At 38.5% G+C, this 16,088-nt stretch overlaps 1 protein-coding gene across 5 annotated transcripts in view; it reads right to left on the bottom strand.

Moving 5' to 3' along the window:
* Positions 1-270: 270 nt before the first annotated feature.
* Positions 271-16,088, bottom strand: part of ELF1 (E74 like ETS transcription factor 1) — a 114,327-nt gene continuing 98,509 nt past the window's right edge. For 4 of the 5 annotated variants that reach the window (XM_077973578.1, XM_077973577.1, XM_015120889.3 and 1 more), the window contains exons 6-9: positions 11,523-11,606; positions 10,615-10,807; positions 8,624-9,073; positions 271-2,256 (exon numbers count right to left, since the gene is read on the bottom strand). In XM_077973578.1, the coding sequence (XP_077829704.1) occupies positions 1,653-2,256; positions 8,624-9,073; positions 10,615-10,807; positions 11,523-11,606 (1,331 nt within the window). In that variant the 3' untranslated portion in view covers positions 271-1,652. 5 annotated transcript variants of the gene reach the window in all.

Raw genomic sequence — 16,088 nt, forward strand, 5'->3', positions numbered from 1 at the left:
AACAAAACAAAACGAAACAAAAGTGTGTTTAATATTTTTGCTGGGAATATTTTATTGTTGTCTAATTTTTACAACTTGGTAATCCATTGTGTGATGTTTAGAAACTGCCATTTGGCCTGCTATAAAGGAAAAGTGAAAGGATGATATCCTACAATTCTGACTACTGGAGTTTGTTTATTTATAAACATTAAGTAATGCTAATGTTCTAGCAATATTCTTTGTACACTTATTCTTTAAGAAACTTTTGCCTGAAAACAGAAACACTGAGAATTTTTATATGATTTATTTAATAATAAACCAATTAAAGATACAAAATTGTTTAGAGGATTCCAAAATTTAAATTTTTGTTTAAATACAAATTCACTCTGTAATATGAAAACATAACATTAGACCTCTAAACATAATGATTTCATCTACAAAAATTTCTGTTATACTAGAAAATTTGCAGAAGACAATTTTTTTGTGACATTAAATGTACATTATTTACAGTTGAAAAGTAATCTAAAAACATTTCATTTCAGAAACTTGGATATATATGTTATCTTTGTATGCAACCCCCCAAGTCCACCCCCAATAAAAAATGATCCAAAATATAAAGCAATTACGCTTTTATAACTGACTACTCAGCCAGATTAGCCCAAGGCTCAAGTTGCTTTCTTGGCCCTTAAGAAAGAGTCTTGACTCTCTCAAAATAGCAGTATTCTGTTTAGCACTTAGCAACACAGGTTTACTAATGGACTGCAAAGCACAGTGGCCTAAAGAGTTAGTAAACAAATTATTTAGGAAGAATTTATGGCAAATCTTACCCATCACAGATGAATAAATTTTGTTGGGTCACTTATTTCTCTGCAACATTTCAGCTATTCTTACATTAGGAAATAACCTGATAATGATTTAATTGACATAACTTGAAAATACAGGTATTAGAATTAAAAAGATTAGAACTAGAAGAGACAGTGGTGATCATCTAGTCTAGTCCAACACATCTCTTCCTTTTATGAGAAGAACTAAAGCCCAAAGAGGTCAAGATTACATAGCGAGTTAGTGGGAGTGCCATTCTTAGGCTGATGCTTTTACACTATCCTGTTTCTGAAACAGGGTCAGCCACACTACCAGCACCTCCAATTTTTCATGTTATTTTACATATTCATAGTTCTATATTATATAGTACAGCCAGCTAAAGTCAATCTAAGTGACACCATAATTTTAACAAAGCATAAAATAGGTTTTTTGCATTTGAAAGAGTCAAGACTTAACTTATACAAGTGGAATGAAAATAGTTCCTATATAAATTTCCTGTTGCCTTCTATTTAAGTTCTGTATTTACAAAAGAATCAGAAAATCTAATACAATGTAAAATTAGAAAAGGAACTTTAAAAATGCTTATGATATAGCAACTGAAAAAAGAATCTCAAAAGCATGTCTTCATAGTGTAAAATGCCTGTTCCTTCACGACTGAATTCTGAAACATTTAGATAACAAAGAGAAACAGTTGAGTTTTCCTCCCTCATCTAACAAAATCAAAATTAACTCTATCTTTAACAATTACAAAATTAGAAACCTCCTTAGACTTTATCTTAGAATCAATCAGTTTGCATATAATTGAAAATGTTCAATTAACAAACAATCATCCATAAGCTTTGGTATATTAACTAAAAAGAGTTGGGTTCCAGCAGTTCGTTTTGTTTCATAGCTACCTGAGAAGTAAATCCATTGGAACTGGACACTACCATCACATAAGGCTGTGGCTGCTGCTCCGTTTTCTCAGTGTTCTCTTTCAAATGATCTTCAGATTCCTTTTTCTCTACTTCCTGTGTAAGAGTTTTTGTTTCTTGAGTTTTGATAACTGAAGTGATTACAGTGCCAGGTGGGTGAGCAACCAGCTGTGAACTGCGAGGAGAAAAGGTCACCACAGGTGCAGTAGCATTGAAGGATGGAGAGGAAGCCACACTGACGGTTCCATTGCAAATGGTCTGAACATTGCTAGTAAGGACCTGCTGAACCTGGGCAGGGCCCAAGACAATTGAAGGAGGAGAGCCTGCCTTTTGTGACTGTAGCATGACATTTTCTTTCAGTACTGTCATGGGCTGTGATGATGGAATGGCTTGCAAAATAAACTTCTGAGATCCAGTACCTGCCGATGGATCTGTGCTGGCTATAACTGTTGTGAGTGGCACTGTTTGGAGTGTTACTGTATGCAACTGCTGATTCCTAGGAGACACAACCACTGGAACTTGGGTTGGAGCCTGTATAGTCCTATTGAGATGATGAAATTAAAGTGAGACAATTAGCATATTCTACATCATTTAACACTTTAATACTTGAGAAGTCATTTTACAAAATACCAGTTGTATGTTTCAAAATGCTACTTCCCATATTTTCAACACGGCATGACCAACATCATGCCAGACTTTGTATTAAACACTACATACAGAGATGCCTAACACAAAACTCTCAGGCCATTAACTATGATACCAGCTGCTGAGTGCTACGGAAGAAAGGTCTGTACATAGGGTCACATTAACACAAATGAGGAGCTAATTTTGTTGGGGAAGGAGGAGGATGTTAAAATGCTTAGCAAGGGCTGGGTGTGTTGGCTCACGCCTGTAATCCCAGCACTTTGGGAGGCCGAGGCCGGTGGATCACGAGGTCAGGAGCTCGAGACCATCCTGGCTACATGGTGAAACTCCATCTCTACTAAAAATACAAAAAACTAGCCGGGCATGGTGGCGGGCGCCTGTAGTCCCAGCTACTTGGGAGGCTGAGGCAGGAGAATGGCGTGAACCCGGGAGGCGGAGCTTGCAGTGAGCGGAGTTCGCGCCACTGACTCCAGCCGGGGCAACAGAGCGAGACTCTGTCTTTAAAAAAAAAAAAAAATGCTTAGCAAGAAGTTTGCTTGAGCTTCTTAAAATTAGGAATTTAAAAGCAAATCTGTTTGATTCATTCCTGCTATTTTTTTTGAGATGGAGTTTCACTCTTGTTGCCCAGGCTAGAGTACAGTGGTGTGATCTTGGTTCACTGTAACCTCCAACTCCTGGGTTCAAGCCATTCTCCTGTCAGCCTCCCGAGTAGCTGGGATTATAGTCATGTACTACCACGTCCGGCTAATTTTTGTATTTTTAATTGAGACCAGGTTTTCTGTGTTGGTCAGGCTGGTCTCAAAGTCCTGACCTCAGGTGACCCACCCGCCTTGGCGTCTCAAAGTGCTGGGCTTATAGGCATGAGCCACTGAGCCCGGCCTGCTATTTTAATACTTGAGAGATAATGTTATCAACATGCTCATCCACAATAATTACAAAAATTCATATAATTGTACTCAACCTGTTTTTATATATAAAGGGGGAAGTGCTTAATTAACCTAAACAAAAAACCTACCTCAGTCTTAACCATATGACAGAATTCTTAGAATTTTAATAGCTCACATTTCATGTCATATTTAGATGAAACAAGCCATGATTATAATTAACCTGTCAGGGCTCTTGGACTGGCAGAGAAAATATGGCTAAGCTTTGGAAAAATACATAGAAGCATGTTTTAGCAGTTTTCCACGTTCAAATTTTCACAAATTTTGGTCATAACGCTACAGTTTAACATAAAATCCTTTAATGAAAAATCTAGTTTGTGTAGGTTGTTAATCCCATTCATTGAAGAGAAAGTTACATAAATGATATTATGAGCCAATCTAATTTAAAAAGTTCACCGCTCTAAAATTTATAGTTATGGTTATTAATACAGTATAAAACAAATGTCGTTGAAAAATCTCAGCATCTGGATGTCAACTGTTTCTCTGAATTCTGTAAAGTTATTTAATGAAAGATACTTGCTATTTCAAACAACTAACAGCTAGATTAGTCTCCATAAACCAAGCGTTACATATTACCACTAGATTATTAAAGCTACATTTTGAAAGTTAGTTATGCAGTCTGTTTCCCACATATGAGAAATAAAATAGTGGAGGAGAAAAACAAGTTGGCTTGGTGGAAAGATGAAACAAAGACCCAGAGCAATTCAGCACAGGTTCAAAAGAAGTGGGAATCAAGGCACAGGATGACTAGAGCCGTCCATTCACACAGGATACGGATTACCAAACTTAGATGGCCACCCAAGCTCTCTTGCCCATTTGATTCAGGGAAATCTGGGGTGAGATGGGAGTCTGGGTATAGTACCTGACGCTATAGCCAGATACCGTTTTTTGTTTGTTTGTTTGTTTGTTTTTGAGATGGAGTCTCGCTCTGTCGCCCAGGCTGGAGTGCAATGGTGCGATCTCAGCTCACTGCAACCTCCACCTCCCAGATTCAAGCAATTCTCTGCCTCAGCCTCCCGAGTAGCTGGGATTACAGGCACCCGCCACCATGCCCAGCTACTTTTTTTGTATTTTTAGTAGGGACAGGGTTTCACCACATTGGCCAGGCTGGTCTTAAATTCCTGACCTCATGATCCACCCACCTCGGCCTCCCAAAGTGCTGGGATTCTGGGCGTGAGCCACCATGCCGAGCCCAGATACCATTTTAAATAAAAAAGTCCCAAGGGCTTCCCATGACAAGAGTTTACATAACATACGCATAGATATTTGGCATATATAGCACACAGATTACATCAATATGCATAACCTTATGATATGTATAACCTTGTCACCCTACAAATATTATTATCCTCATCTTACGTATGAAAACACTGATGCACAAACAGGTTGTAACAGCTTGAATAAGGTGACCAATTAGAGAAGAAGAGAGGCCATCTGACTGCAGAGCCGATGTGCCGCCGAACCATTACAACAGACTGCCGCCACTTAAGTCCTGAGCAACTTCATCTTTAGTAAGTACTAAAGATGAGTATTTACTATTCTATCCTTAAACAACAGGCAGTTACAACTCTTCAATATACGCCTCTCTCATTCTTCTTTCCTTCTCTAAGGTATGACACAAGCAATAATGTACTTGGAAATTTTCCATATTGCTAATCAGGGCTACCACTAGGACTTCGATGCTTCTGTTTAAATTAGAAAAAGATGTCATTTTCTTGGCCGGGCGTGGTGGCTCACGCCTGTAATTCCAGCACTTTGGGAGTCCAAGGTGGGTGGATCACGAGGTCCGGAGTTCAAGACCAGCCTGGCTAACATGATGAAACCCCATCTCTACTAAAAATACAAACATTAGCTGGGCATGGTGGCGCGTGCCTATAATCCCAGCTACTCGAGAGGCTGAAGCAGGAGTATTGCTTGAACTGGGACCTGGGAGGCGAAGGTGGCAGTGAGCAAGATCGCGCCACTGCACTCCAGCCTGGGTTACACAGCAAGACTCAGTTTCAAAAAAAAAAAAGTCCTTTTCTTTTAGACATCTGACTGCCATCCGTCACAAAATACATATACTTATCTATACTATCTACAATGCAAATATATTGGCTTATTGGAACAAATTCTAAAACAATTTTCAATAATACAAATTCAGAGATTAAATAAAATATTATGAAGTATTTGCTAACCACAGAATTTTAAAATTACTTTTTTCTTAGTTAATGATTAAACTGTCTGGTTATATTATGTAATACAGATTCTGTTATAGCTGACTACTTTTAAAAAATCTCCTAAGCTGCTTGTAAACAACTGGAAAAATATTGGTAATTTACAATTTACCAAAATTTCTGAAACTAACACAGACCATACAACATTTAGCTTTTGTTGAGGATCTACTCAGGTGTCATAGATGCATGCAATCACATGAAATAAAAATAAATGAGTGAAGGACAAAATTAAGATGTTGCTGCTTTACTGTAAATAACTGACAATTCCTGTGATTTATGTAAATCAGTAGGCAGTGTAGCAAGTCATTAACTTCACTGCTTGCAGCTAAACAACTTACATTAAAATACTATCTCACCATCTACTAGATGTGACCAAGTTCCCTGGTCTCTCCTTGCTTCAGTTTCCACATTTATAAAACGGGGATATTATCTATTCTTCACTGAGCTATGAGGATTCTATACCTCACTATACGTAAAGTGTATGAAATACAAAGATTGCTCTATAAGTGTCAGCTCTTGTTGTTATATTAATAATTTATCTAATTATATATATAATCATATATATTCCATCTTCTCTCAACCACAGGGAAAAAAGTTAAAAGCCTCTGATTTTATTAATAAGTCATCAAAAATCAAGAAAGATATAGCAAAGAGAAAAAAGAGTATAAATAAACAGAAAACAAATAATGCAAAATGCTATCAATTTGTGAATTTAGGTGGATAGTAAATACGTGTTCATAGTACTAGCTGAATTTTTCCATACTTTGAAATTTTTCATAGTAAAAGGTTGGGTAATTACAAAAATTCAAACAAAAAAATATAAGAAATAACAAAACCAGAACTTGTCCTAATAAAAAACCATTCTAAGCCAGGTGCAGTGGCTCACACTTATAATCTCAGCACTTCAGGAGGCCGAGGTGGTAGGATTGCTTGGTTGGACTTGGTTCAAGACCAACTTGGGCAACAAAGTAAAACCCCATTTCTACAAAAATTAAAAAATTAGCTGGACATGCCTGTAGTCCCAGTTATAAGGAAGGCTGAGGTGGGAGGATTGCTTGACTCCTGGCAGAAGGACACAGTGAGCTACAATGGTATCATTACACTCCAGCCTAGGCAACAAAGCTAGCTAGACTTTGTCTCAAAAACAAAAAAACAACAAAACAAAACAAAACAAAAACCTGCTCTAAAATATCTACAATTTAGTATCTTTCAAAGGAAGAGTTTGGGCCGGGCGCGGTGGCTCAAGCCTGTAATCCCAGCACTTTGGGAGGCCGAGACGGGCGGATCACGAGGTCAGGAGATCGAGACCATCCTGGCTAACACAATGAAACCCCGTCTCCACTAAAAATACAAAAAAATTAGCCGGGCGTGGTGGCGGCGCCTGTAGTCCCAGCTACTCGGGAGGCTGAGGCAGGAGAATGGCGGGAACCCGGGAGGCGGAGCTTGCAGTGAGCCGAGATCGCGCCACTGCACTCCAGCCTGGGCAACAGAGTGAGACTCCGCCTCAAAAAAAAAAAAAAAACAAAACAAAGGAAGAGTTTTTGTTTTGGTTTTATTCTCACAGTCTGAAAAGAATATTTTGAATACAGGTGCTAAAAAATTCCATGGAATCAGCTGTGGCCATTATAGGTCTCCTATCAACACAAATGCAAACAACAAACAGCCTAGCAACCAATGGGAGGAACCACACACTCCCAACTAGACACCCAGTCATCACGTGTAACCCACAGGGCCTAAGGAAATATAAAACATTAAGGGAAGAATACAGACAGTAAGAGTTAAATAAGCACCCACTAAGCATTCCAAATCTGAAAATCTGAAATCCAAAACATTCCAAAATATGAAACTTTTTGAGTGCCAATATGACGCTCAAAGGAAATGCTCACTGGAGCATTTTGGATCTCAGATTTTTGGATGTGGGATGATGTGCTGGGTAAGTATAATGCAACGATTTAAAATCTGAAACAGTTCAAAATCCAAAATATTCCTGGTCCCAGGCATTTCGGATAAGGGTACTCAAGATATACTCCTTTAAAAACAGTTAAAAGATGTAGCAGCAGCCAATTAAAAATTTAAAGGTCATCTTTGCACTCCTCGCAAATCAACTGAAGATTTAAGAGAATATTTTCACAAGGTCAAACATTTTAAATTGTCTATACAAAGAAGACTGAATCATCGAAGTCTGCCTTGATTCTAGGTAATGTTACCTTACTTCAAGATCAATTGAGCAAAACCTCCACATTTATATTCTGGAATAGAAAAATGTAAGACTGAAGTTTGCTAATAAAAGTAATCAAATAGTAGTTTGTATTGGCTTTGAAAGGGCTGCTAGATTTTATTATAATTCATGTTCTAGAAATTCATGACAGTATAAACAGAAAAATGCTACAAATATCCATATAATTTTCTGCCTTCCTCCCATACCCCCATTCTAAATCAGCTGAAACTAGTCCCAAATTTCTGCTGAAGATCAGTCCAAGGCAGACAGGTTCTCTCAGTCAATTTGTTTAGCATCTTTTCCTGGGGCTCTGAGGCAAATCTGATTTAACCGAAAAGGAAAAAAACAAAAAACAAAACAAACCCTACTTTTCTGACTTCTGCCACTCTAAAGGCCTGAAAAAGAGGATCTTAGATTCTTGGCCTCCCCTCCTATTTGAACTTTAGAATTGTTCCAAGATAGGATCTTCCAAGGAACAACATTTATTGCTTGGAACTCCATGCACACTCAATGTCCTAATATGTCAATTTACGTTGAATTTTTGAAGCTTCTGACTTGGCCTGAATAAAGATTTGAAACCATTCCCTGGATTTTCTCACATCTAGATAACTTCTTATATGGATCAATCCAGTTATACAAAGGTATAGTGAACTGTACTTAAACTGACAGAATGTCAACAATGTCAAAATGTAAATAAAGGGACCAGTGGCATAATTAGAGGACTGACGTTATATATACTGCTCCTGAAAAATCTGGTAACCAAGAGTTCTAGCTTGAAATCTATATACTTTTATTTTCATTTCTGAATCCTGACCCACTTAACAAATAATGTCTCTGGTCAGAAACATATTGAAGTGATAAGCATCAGTAGTTTGGTTTTCTCACCTAATACTCTGAACAGAAGAATTTAATGTTTCATCCTGCATGGTACTGGTTCTAGCTGCTTCTCCCTCTGGGACAGCCTGTACTGGCTGTACTACATGAACAGTCCGGAAGAGCTGGGTAGGATATGGAGACTGCGTGGGCTGCACTGTCCTCAAAACTTCCGACGGCTGTGCAACTTCCACAGGATCTTTGGGTTTTGCAGCTTTAGAATTCCCTGGTTTTAGAACTGTAGTGGCTCCTCCTTTTACCCCTGGACTTGAAGAGACTCTCGACCGGCTGGCTTGATTCCTATTTGAAGTGGCTGATGAAGATAGTGATGGATCTGAAGACTCTATGCTGGAACTTGGATCCTCATCATTTATATATATAAGATCTTTTGGCATTTCTTTAAACTGATACACCAGGCGCTGACCTTCCACTTTTGCCAGAATACCCCTTTGGTAATAGTACCTATTCAAAGCAGACAATTTCATCAATATTTTATTCAATCAAACATCAATTAAAATATTCAACAAAATCAAATTTCCCTAATCATAAACAAAACTTTAAAGTTGAATCAAACTAATGAGAAAAGAATTTCTAAATAAAGGGCAGTTATTTCATATAAGATAAACATACATTTATGCACAGATAGAGATAAGTTCTTATTACCAACTAAATCTAAAACTAATGCTGATTGGGGGACTGTTGATAGAGTATGTGAAATCTTCTGGTCTTTCATTTTTCTTCCTCTCTCTGCTAATTTATTTACTTATTTATTTAGAGACAGAGTCTTGCTCTGTTGCCCAGGCTGGAGTGCAGTGGCATGATCACAGCTCACTGCAGCCTTGAACTCCTGGCCTTAAGCAATCTTCCCACCTCAGCCTCCCAAGTAGCTGGGACCACAGGCGCATGCTACCACACTCAGCTAATTTTTGCATTTGCAGAGACTGGGTTTTGCCACGTTGCCCAGGCTGGTCTGGAACTCCCAGGCTGAAACGATGCTTCTTTCTCAGCCTCCCAAAATGCTGGGATTATAGAAGCGAGCCACCACACTCGGCCCCTTTCTGACAGCTTGCCAAGATCATCAAAACTACGAAAAGCCTCAATAAATTGTTTCTCCTCCGCAGCTTTCTAGAAATGTTCCTACTAGGCAAACTGTATCAGTTTAAATTTGATTCAGTAAATGTAATTGACTTTTGTGTATAAAACTTAATGATATGCAATAGAAGTGATCCAACTTTTTGTCATCTATTTTAATAAAATCAAGAACCTAAAAAATGTATGTTAAAAAATCCAAAAACTGTAATTAAAGGATTATAGTTTAAGATTGCCAAATTTAATATCTATATCTATCCCCTAAGTCATTCAGATCATTCTTCTTTTCAATAAATCTGTCTCAAATACATGCATATCTTGAAAAATAAATGACAGAGTCACCAAAAAATGAACTAAAAGTGAGCTTAAGAATAAAATGTTACGCTTGTTCAAAGTTCTCATGATGTCTAATAGTACTCTTGAAGCACTAATTTATTCTACCATAATAACTAACATATCATACCTGCAATTCATGTTTGAGAATGCACCCTCTTTTTTTTTTGAGACAGGGTCTCACTCCGGTTGCCCAAGCTGGAGTTCAGTGGTGCAATCTCGATCACTGCAGCCTCAACCTCCCGGGCTCAGGTGATTCTCCCACCTCAGCCTGCCGAATAGGTGGGACCACAGGAGCACATCACCATGTCTGGCTAATTTTTTGTATTTTTTAAGAGAGACAGGGTTTTGCCATGTTGCCCAGGCTGGTCTTAAACTCCTGAACTCAAGCAATCCACCAGCCTCAGCCTCCCAAAGTGTAGGGATTACAGGCATGAGCTACCGCACCCGACTGAAAATGTACCCTCTTATTATGTACTTGCATTACCACTGTTGGTGCTTTGCTGAATTTAAGCTTGATATTTTTTTTTAGGATTCAGGAAATGATATTCTTAACAATAAAATACCAAAACTTCGCATACCTGAGTGCTCTTCCCATGGTCTCATAATTCATGTCAGGTTTGTTTTTGTGCTTCCCCCACAACCTGGACACTGCTTTAGAATCCACCAATTTAAAAATGCCTTTCTCTCGCTGGGTCCACTTGATGTATTTAGGACAAGTAGCCTTGTCCTGGAGCAGTGCCAGTAAAAACTCCCAAAGATAAATTGTGTTTCCTGAAACAAAAACAATTTCTTTCTAAATGACCAAAATTTCATGTAAAAGACCATCATAAAAGACAACTAAAAGTCTTGGAAGTGCCATTCATATTTATACAAAAACATTACATAATTCAGTTAGTATTGGTGACATAATTTAGTTAGTATGGGTGGTATAATGGTCATACTTTTCAGCATCTATAAAGATCTTTTTATTAGTCCCATATAAAATATGTGAACAAAGCAATCTTGTCATAAGATTTGTGATGAATTAGGAGAAAGTACTTTGAGATAATTTTTTTCTGCCTCTTTGTGAACTCTCTCCTTTCAACAGTTGTTCTCTTTAGATTAGAGCCAGCAGGTCAGCCATAACAGTTTTCTTCAAATTTGGGCAACAGTTATAAAAATGCTTGAATTTCAAGACAACATGTTAAAGGGCCTATGAACTGAAAATCTAACCTGGTTAAATTCTTCCAAGAGTCTCATTATTACATGAAAAGAATAGATTATTTGGACAGGTAAGTGAAAATCACTCAAATGAGTTTCTTGGTCTACTTTATTATCAGTTTTCCTTTAAGAATTTGGCAAATGTATCTAATACGCATGTGGCAGCAATAAGATCCATTGCAGTATATCAAGAGAGCTGGTGGTTTCTAGTTGTAACAGGCAGGCGCTATAAAGCAATCTGAGTGTTACTTGACCTATAAGTATTACACGGAAATTACAGTAGTACCCTTTCCATCTTTGTTTTTCTTCTTTACAGATATGTTTGGCGTAGTGGCTGGGGAATCTGGTCGTGGTGGTTTCGTTTTTCTCCCTGAAATAAAAACAGCTCTGCATAAATATTTGCCTTCAAAAGTGACAAAAAATGGACAATTCAGCTATTTGGTCAAGTGCCAAATGTTTTTATACATGGGTCACATATACTGGTCTCTTAAAATGCTGTTTGCTAAAAGGAAAACAACTTTAATAAAACTTGGACATTAATGCAGGTTAAACCATAAACACACTTAGGTAAGAAATGATACCTCTGACACCTCAGTTTATATCTGTAAAAATGAAGTTAATTAAAAATACTATAGCTTGCCTTTGAAGTACCCATACTGGTAGCACTTTCTTAAACTTTCGGAGAATGCTTTTGACATTGGTAGAACATGCGCTCCAAAAATAAGCCACATAGCTCTGTCTGTCTATTGATTATACCAGCTTTTTAAGGTAGGAGAAGTGGATTTTTAGCTTTTTTCTCTATTAAATAATTTCTGTATACAGTTAGTTCTCAAGTATAAGAAACTTCCCAAACTCTAGAAATACAGAAAATATGTGAGGCAAAATTTTGGTGAACCACATAGTTAAATACTATCCTTCTGTGTATTTCTAAAAACATCTCGTTTTTCTGTACCTTTCAATTCACAACAAGCTTAATAGTTATCTTACCCGCCATCAATGTCTAAATAAGTCCATCCCAATAGTCTCAGAGTGGGGTCGATCAACTATTCTAAAGCCCTATTTGTGATCTTCTTTTGCCAAGTATCTAGAACCACGGCCTAGTAGCACCACTGCCTTGTATTTAGATTTAGATCATGATCATGCTGTCTGAACATACTGCCAATCTATAGGTGAGAAACAATGAAGAGTTACTACCTCCTACCCTTGAGGCTGCCACTCTGGTTTGGATTACTGTGGTGAATTCTAAGTAAATACAATATAGGGCAGGACAATAACTTAGAAAAGCAGAATTTTACAGCTAAAAAAAAAATCACAAGGCCAGTGACAATCTATCCCCAGAAACGGAATAGGAAAACGCTTCTGAAGTCATTTGGGTGAATGAGAGGAAGGAAGGAAAGTGTCAAAAAGCCCACTCCTCAGTCTCTAAGATTGCCAAATGTATGCTAGTCAGCCAGGTATCCCGACTTTCATCACCGCAGACGTCTGCAGAGAACCCTTCAGGAGACAGATTCTTCTGGCTGTGTTCATGATAACAAGTATCAGAAGCCAAGACTTCAGTAACTCCCACCTTATTTTATGCTATTAATATATACCAGCTTAAAAAAAATAGATATCGTCTTTATTTCCACTACTTTCCTCCACTAGCTTTAGTCACAACAGATGCTGCCAGTAAAAACTCCCAACCCAGTATCCATCCTCTCCAACATCTTCCTAATCATTCAAGGTGGCAATGTACAAAGCTTCAGACGAATTATATCTTGGTTATAGAATTTTTGGTTGACAATGATTTCTTCTCAGCTCTTTGAAAATGTCTAATTCTTCCAGTCTCTCCTGGGAGCTTCTAAACTGCCAATCTAAAAAAAAAAAAAAATCAGTCCTCTTGAAGTAGTGTAGTTTCTCCCTGGTTTGCTTCTTTTTTTTTTTGGAGCAGGGAGAACTTGAGAGAGGGCTTTGGTGTTCTGCATTTTTACCAACAACGCATTTAGGCCTAGATTTATTGTAGCTGACCCACTCAGGATTTACAATGCTGAGGATTAATGTGATTCTGGAAAATTCTTAGTCACTATCTCTCGAATATTGTCTCTTCCTCACTTTTCATATTCTCTGTTTCTGGAACTTTGATTAAACATGTAGACCTTTTCATTTAGTTCTCCATGTCTGTAACTCTTCCATATTTTTTAATTCACACCAAATCTACTGGAGTTTGCTAATTCTTTCTTAAGCAGTGACTAGTCTATGTTTTAATCCACACATTATGTTTTCAATTTCATTTCATTTTTTTGTTTTTGAGACAGAGTCTCACTGTGTCGCCCAGGCTGGAATGCAGTGGTGCGATCTTGGCTCACTGCAACCTCCGCCTCCTGGGTTCAAGCGATTCTCGTGCCTCAGCCTCCCAAGCAGCTGGGATTACAGGCATGTACCACCATGCCTGGCTAATTTTTTTTTTGTATTGTTAGTAGAGATTGGGTTTCACCATGTTGCTCTCTAATTCCAGACCTCAGGTCATCTGCCCACCTCAGACGCCCAAAGTGCTAGGAATATAGGCATGAGCCACTGAGCATGGCCCAATTTCATTTCTTATTTCTATAAATTCCATTTGGTTCTTTATCATACCAATAGTTTTTCAACATTAAGTAGAATATTAGTCTTTTATTTTTTAAGCAGCTTTGTTGAGGTATAACTGACTTATAATAAACTACATATGTTTGGTGTTTATAATTTGACAAGTTGTGACTATGTATACTAAAACCACCACTACATTCAAAACAATGAATATATTCATCACCCCAAAAGTACTTTGTGCCCTTTTGTAATCCTTACATCTCGCCCTTCCTCACCCTGCCCAATCCACAGGCAACCACTCATCTGTTTCCTGTCATTATAGATTAGTTTGTAGTTTCTAGAGCTTTATATAAATATAAAACTGACCCTCAAACAAAACACAGCTTTGAACTGCACAGGTCCACTTATATAGGAATCTTTTTTCAAGAAAAGTTACATCAAGTGTGCCTGTGTCTCCTGCCTCCCCTTCCACTTGCGCTACTCCTGAGACAGCAAGACCAAACTCTTTTTTTCCTCCTCCCTCCTCAGCCTAGCCAACATAAACACAACAAGCATAAAGACCTTTGGCCAGGCAGGGTGGCTCACACCTGTAATCCCAGCATTGTGGAAGGCCAAACCAGGAGGAATGCTTGAGTCTAGAAGTTTAAGACCAAGCTAGGCAACACAGCGAGACCCATCTCTACAAAAATAAAAATAAAAGGTTAGCTGGGTGTGGTGGGGCTCGCCTGTAGTCTCAGCTATTCAGGAGGCTGAGGTGGGAGGATCACTTGTGCCCAGGAGTTCCAAGTTGCACTGAGCTATGATCTTGCCATTGCACTCCAGCCTGGGTGACAGAGCAAGACCCTGCCTCAAAAAAAAAAAAAAAAAAAAAAAGACCTTTATTGATCCACATCTGCTTAATAAATAGTAAATATATTTTCTCTTCTTAATGATTTTCTTTCTTTCTTTTTTTTTTTTTGAGACGGAGTTTCACTCTTGTTACCCAGACTGGAGTGCAATGGTGCGATCTTGGCTCACCACAACCTCCATCTCCCTGGTTCAAGCAATTCTCCTGCCTCAGCCTCCCGAGTAGTTGGGATTACAGGCATGTGCCACCAGGCCTGGCTCATTTTGTATTTTTAGTAGAGACGGGGTTTCTGCATGTTGGTCAGGCTGGTCTCAAACTCCCAACCTCAAGTGATCCGCCCACCTTGGCCTCCCAAAGTGCTGGGATTATAGGCATGAGCCACCACGCCCAGCCTATGATTTTCTTAATATTACATTTTCTCTTCCCTAACTTACTTTATTGTAAGAATACAGTATTTAATACATATAACATACAAAATATGTGTTAACTGACTGTTACCAATAAGGCTTCCAGTTTCCAGTCAACAGTTGGTTATTAGTAGTTAACTTTTTGGGGAGTCAAAAGTTTTACATGGATTTTTGGCTGCAGAGGTTGACACCCCTAACCCCCACATTGTTTGGGGGTAAACTGTAGAAGCATATTTTTTCTTCTGGCTTCCTTCTCCTAGCACAATTATTTTGAGAGAACGAGACTCCATCTCAAAAAAAAAAAAAAAAAAAAAGACACACAAATGTTCTTAACAGCATTATTTGTAGCTGCCCCAAATTGGAAACAACCCAAATCCCATTAACTGCTGATTGGGTAAACAAATACTACATATTTAAGAAAAATTTGTATATAAATGGCCGGGCATGGTGGCTCATCCATGTAATCCCAGCACTTGGGAGGTCGAGGCGGTGGATCACTTGAGGTCAGGAGTTCAAGACCAGCCTGGCCAACATGGTGAAACCTCGTCTCTACTAAAAATACAAAAATTAACCAGGTGTGGTGGCGCGTGCCTTTAATCCCAGCTACCTGGGAGGCAGAGACAGGAGAATCACCTGAACCCAAGAGGTGGAAGATGCAGTGAGTTGAGATCAGCCATTTATGTACAAATTTTTCTATAAACACCGTGAATCCTGGGTCTGTCTTAACCTGGGTTTACAACTAGATTTTAAACTACCACTGACATTAGGAATTGCCAGCCACGCAATTAACAAAGACGTAGCCCCAGGGCTGTAACAACTATGGGGCAACAGGCAGAAGCTCTTACAGAATTGCTCAGGTGGGTTATACATTCAACCCAGGCCATACGAGATTTCCTCAGATAAAGCCCTGTTGAAGGTGAACTCACATTTTGGTATCACAGAATACATGAGGAAGACACTTTCTCATGAGTGAGAAGCAGCAGACATAGGAAACCCTAGGATTAGTTCTCTAAGAATCACACATAATAGAATCATT

This window comes from Macaca mulatta, chromosome 17, assembly GCF_049350105.2.
Source record: "Macaca mulatta isolate MMU2019108-1 chromosome 17, T2T-MMU8v2.0, whole genome shotgun sequence".
In the NCBI taxonomy this organism is placed as follows: Eukaryota; Metazoa; Chordata; class Mammalia; order Primates; family Cercopithecidae; genus Macaca; species Macaca mulatta.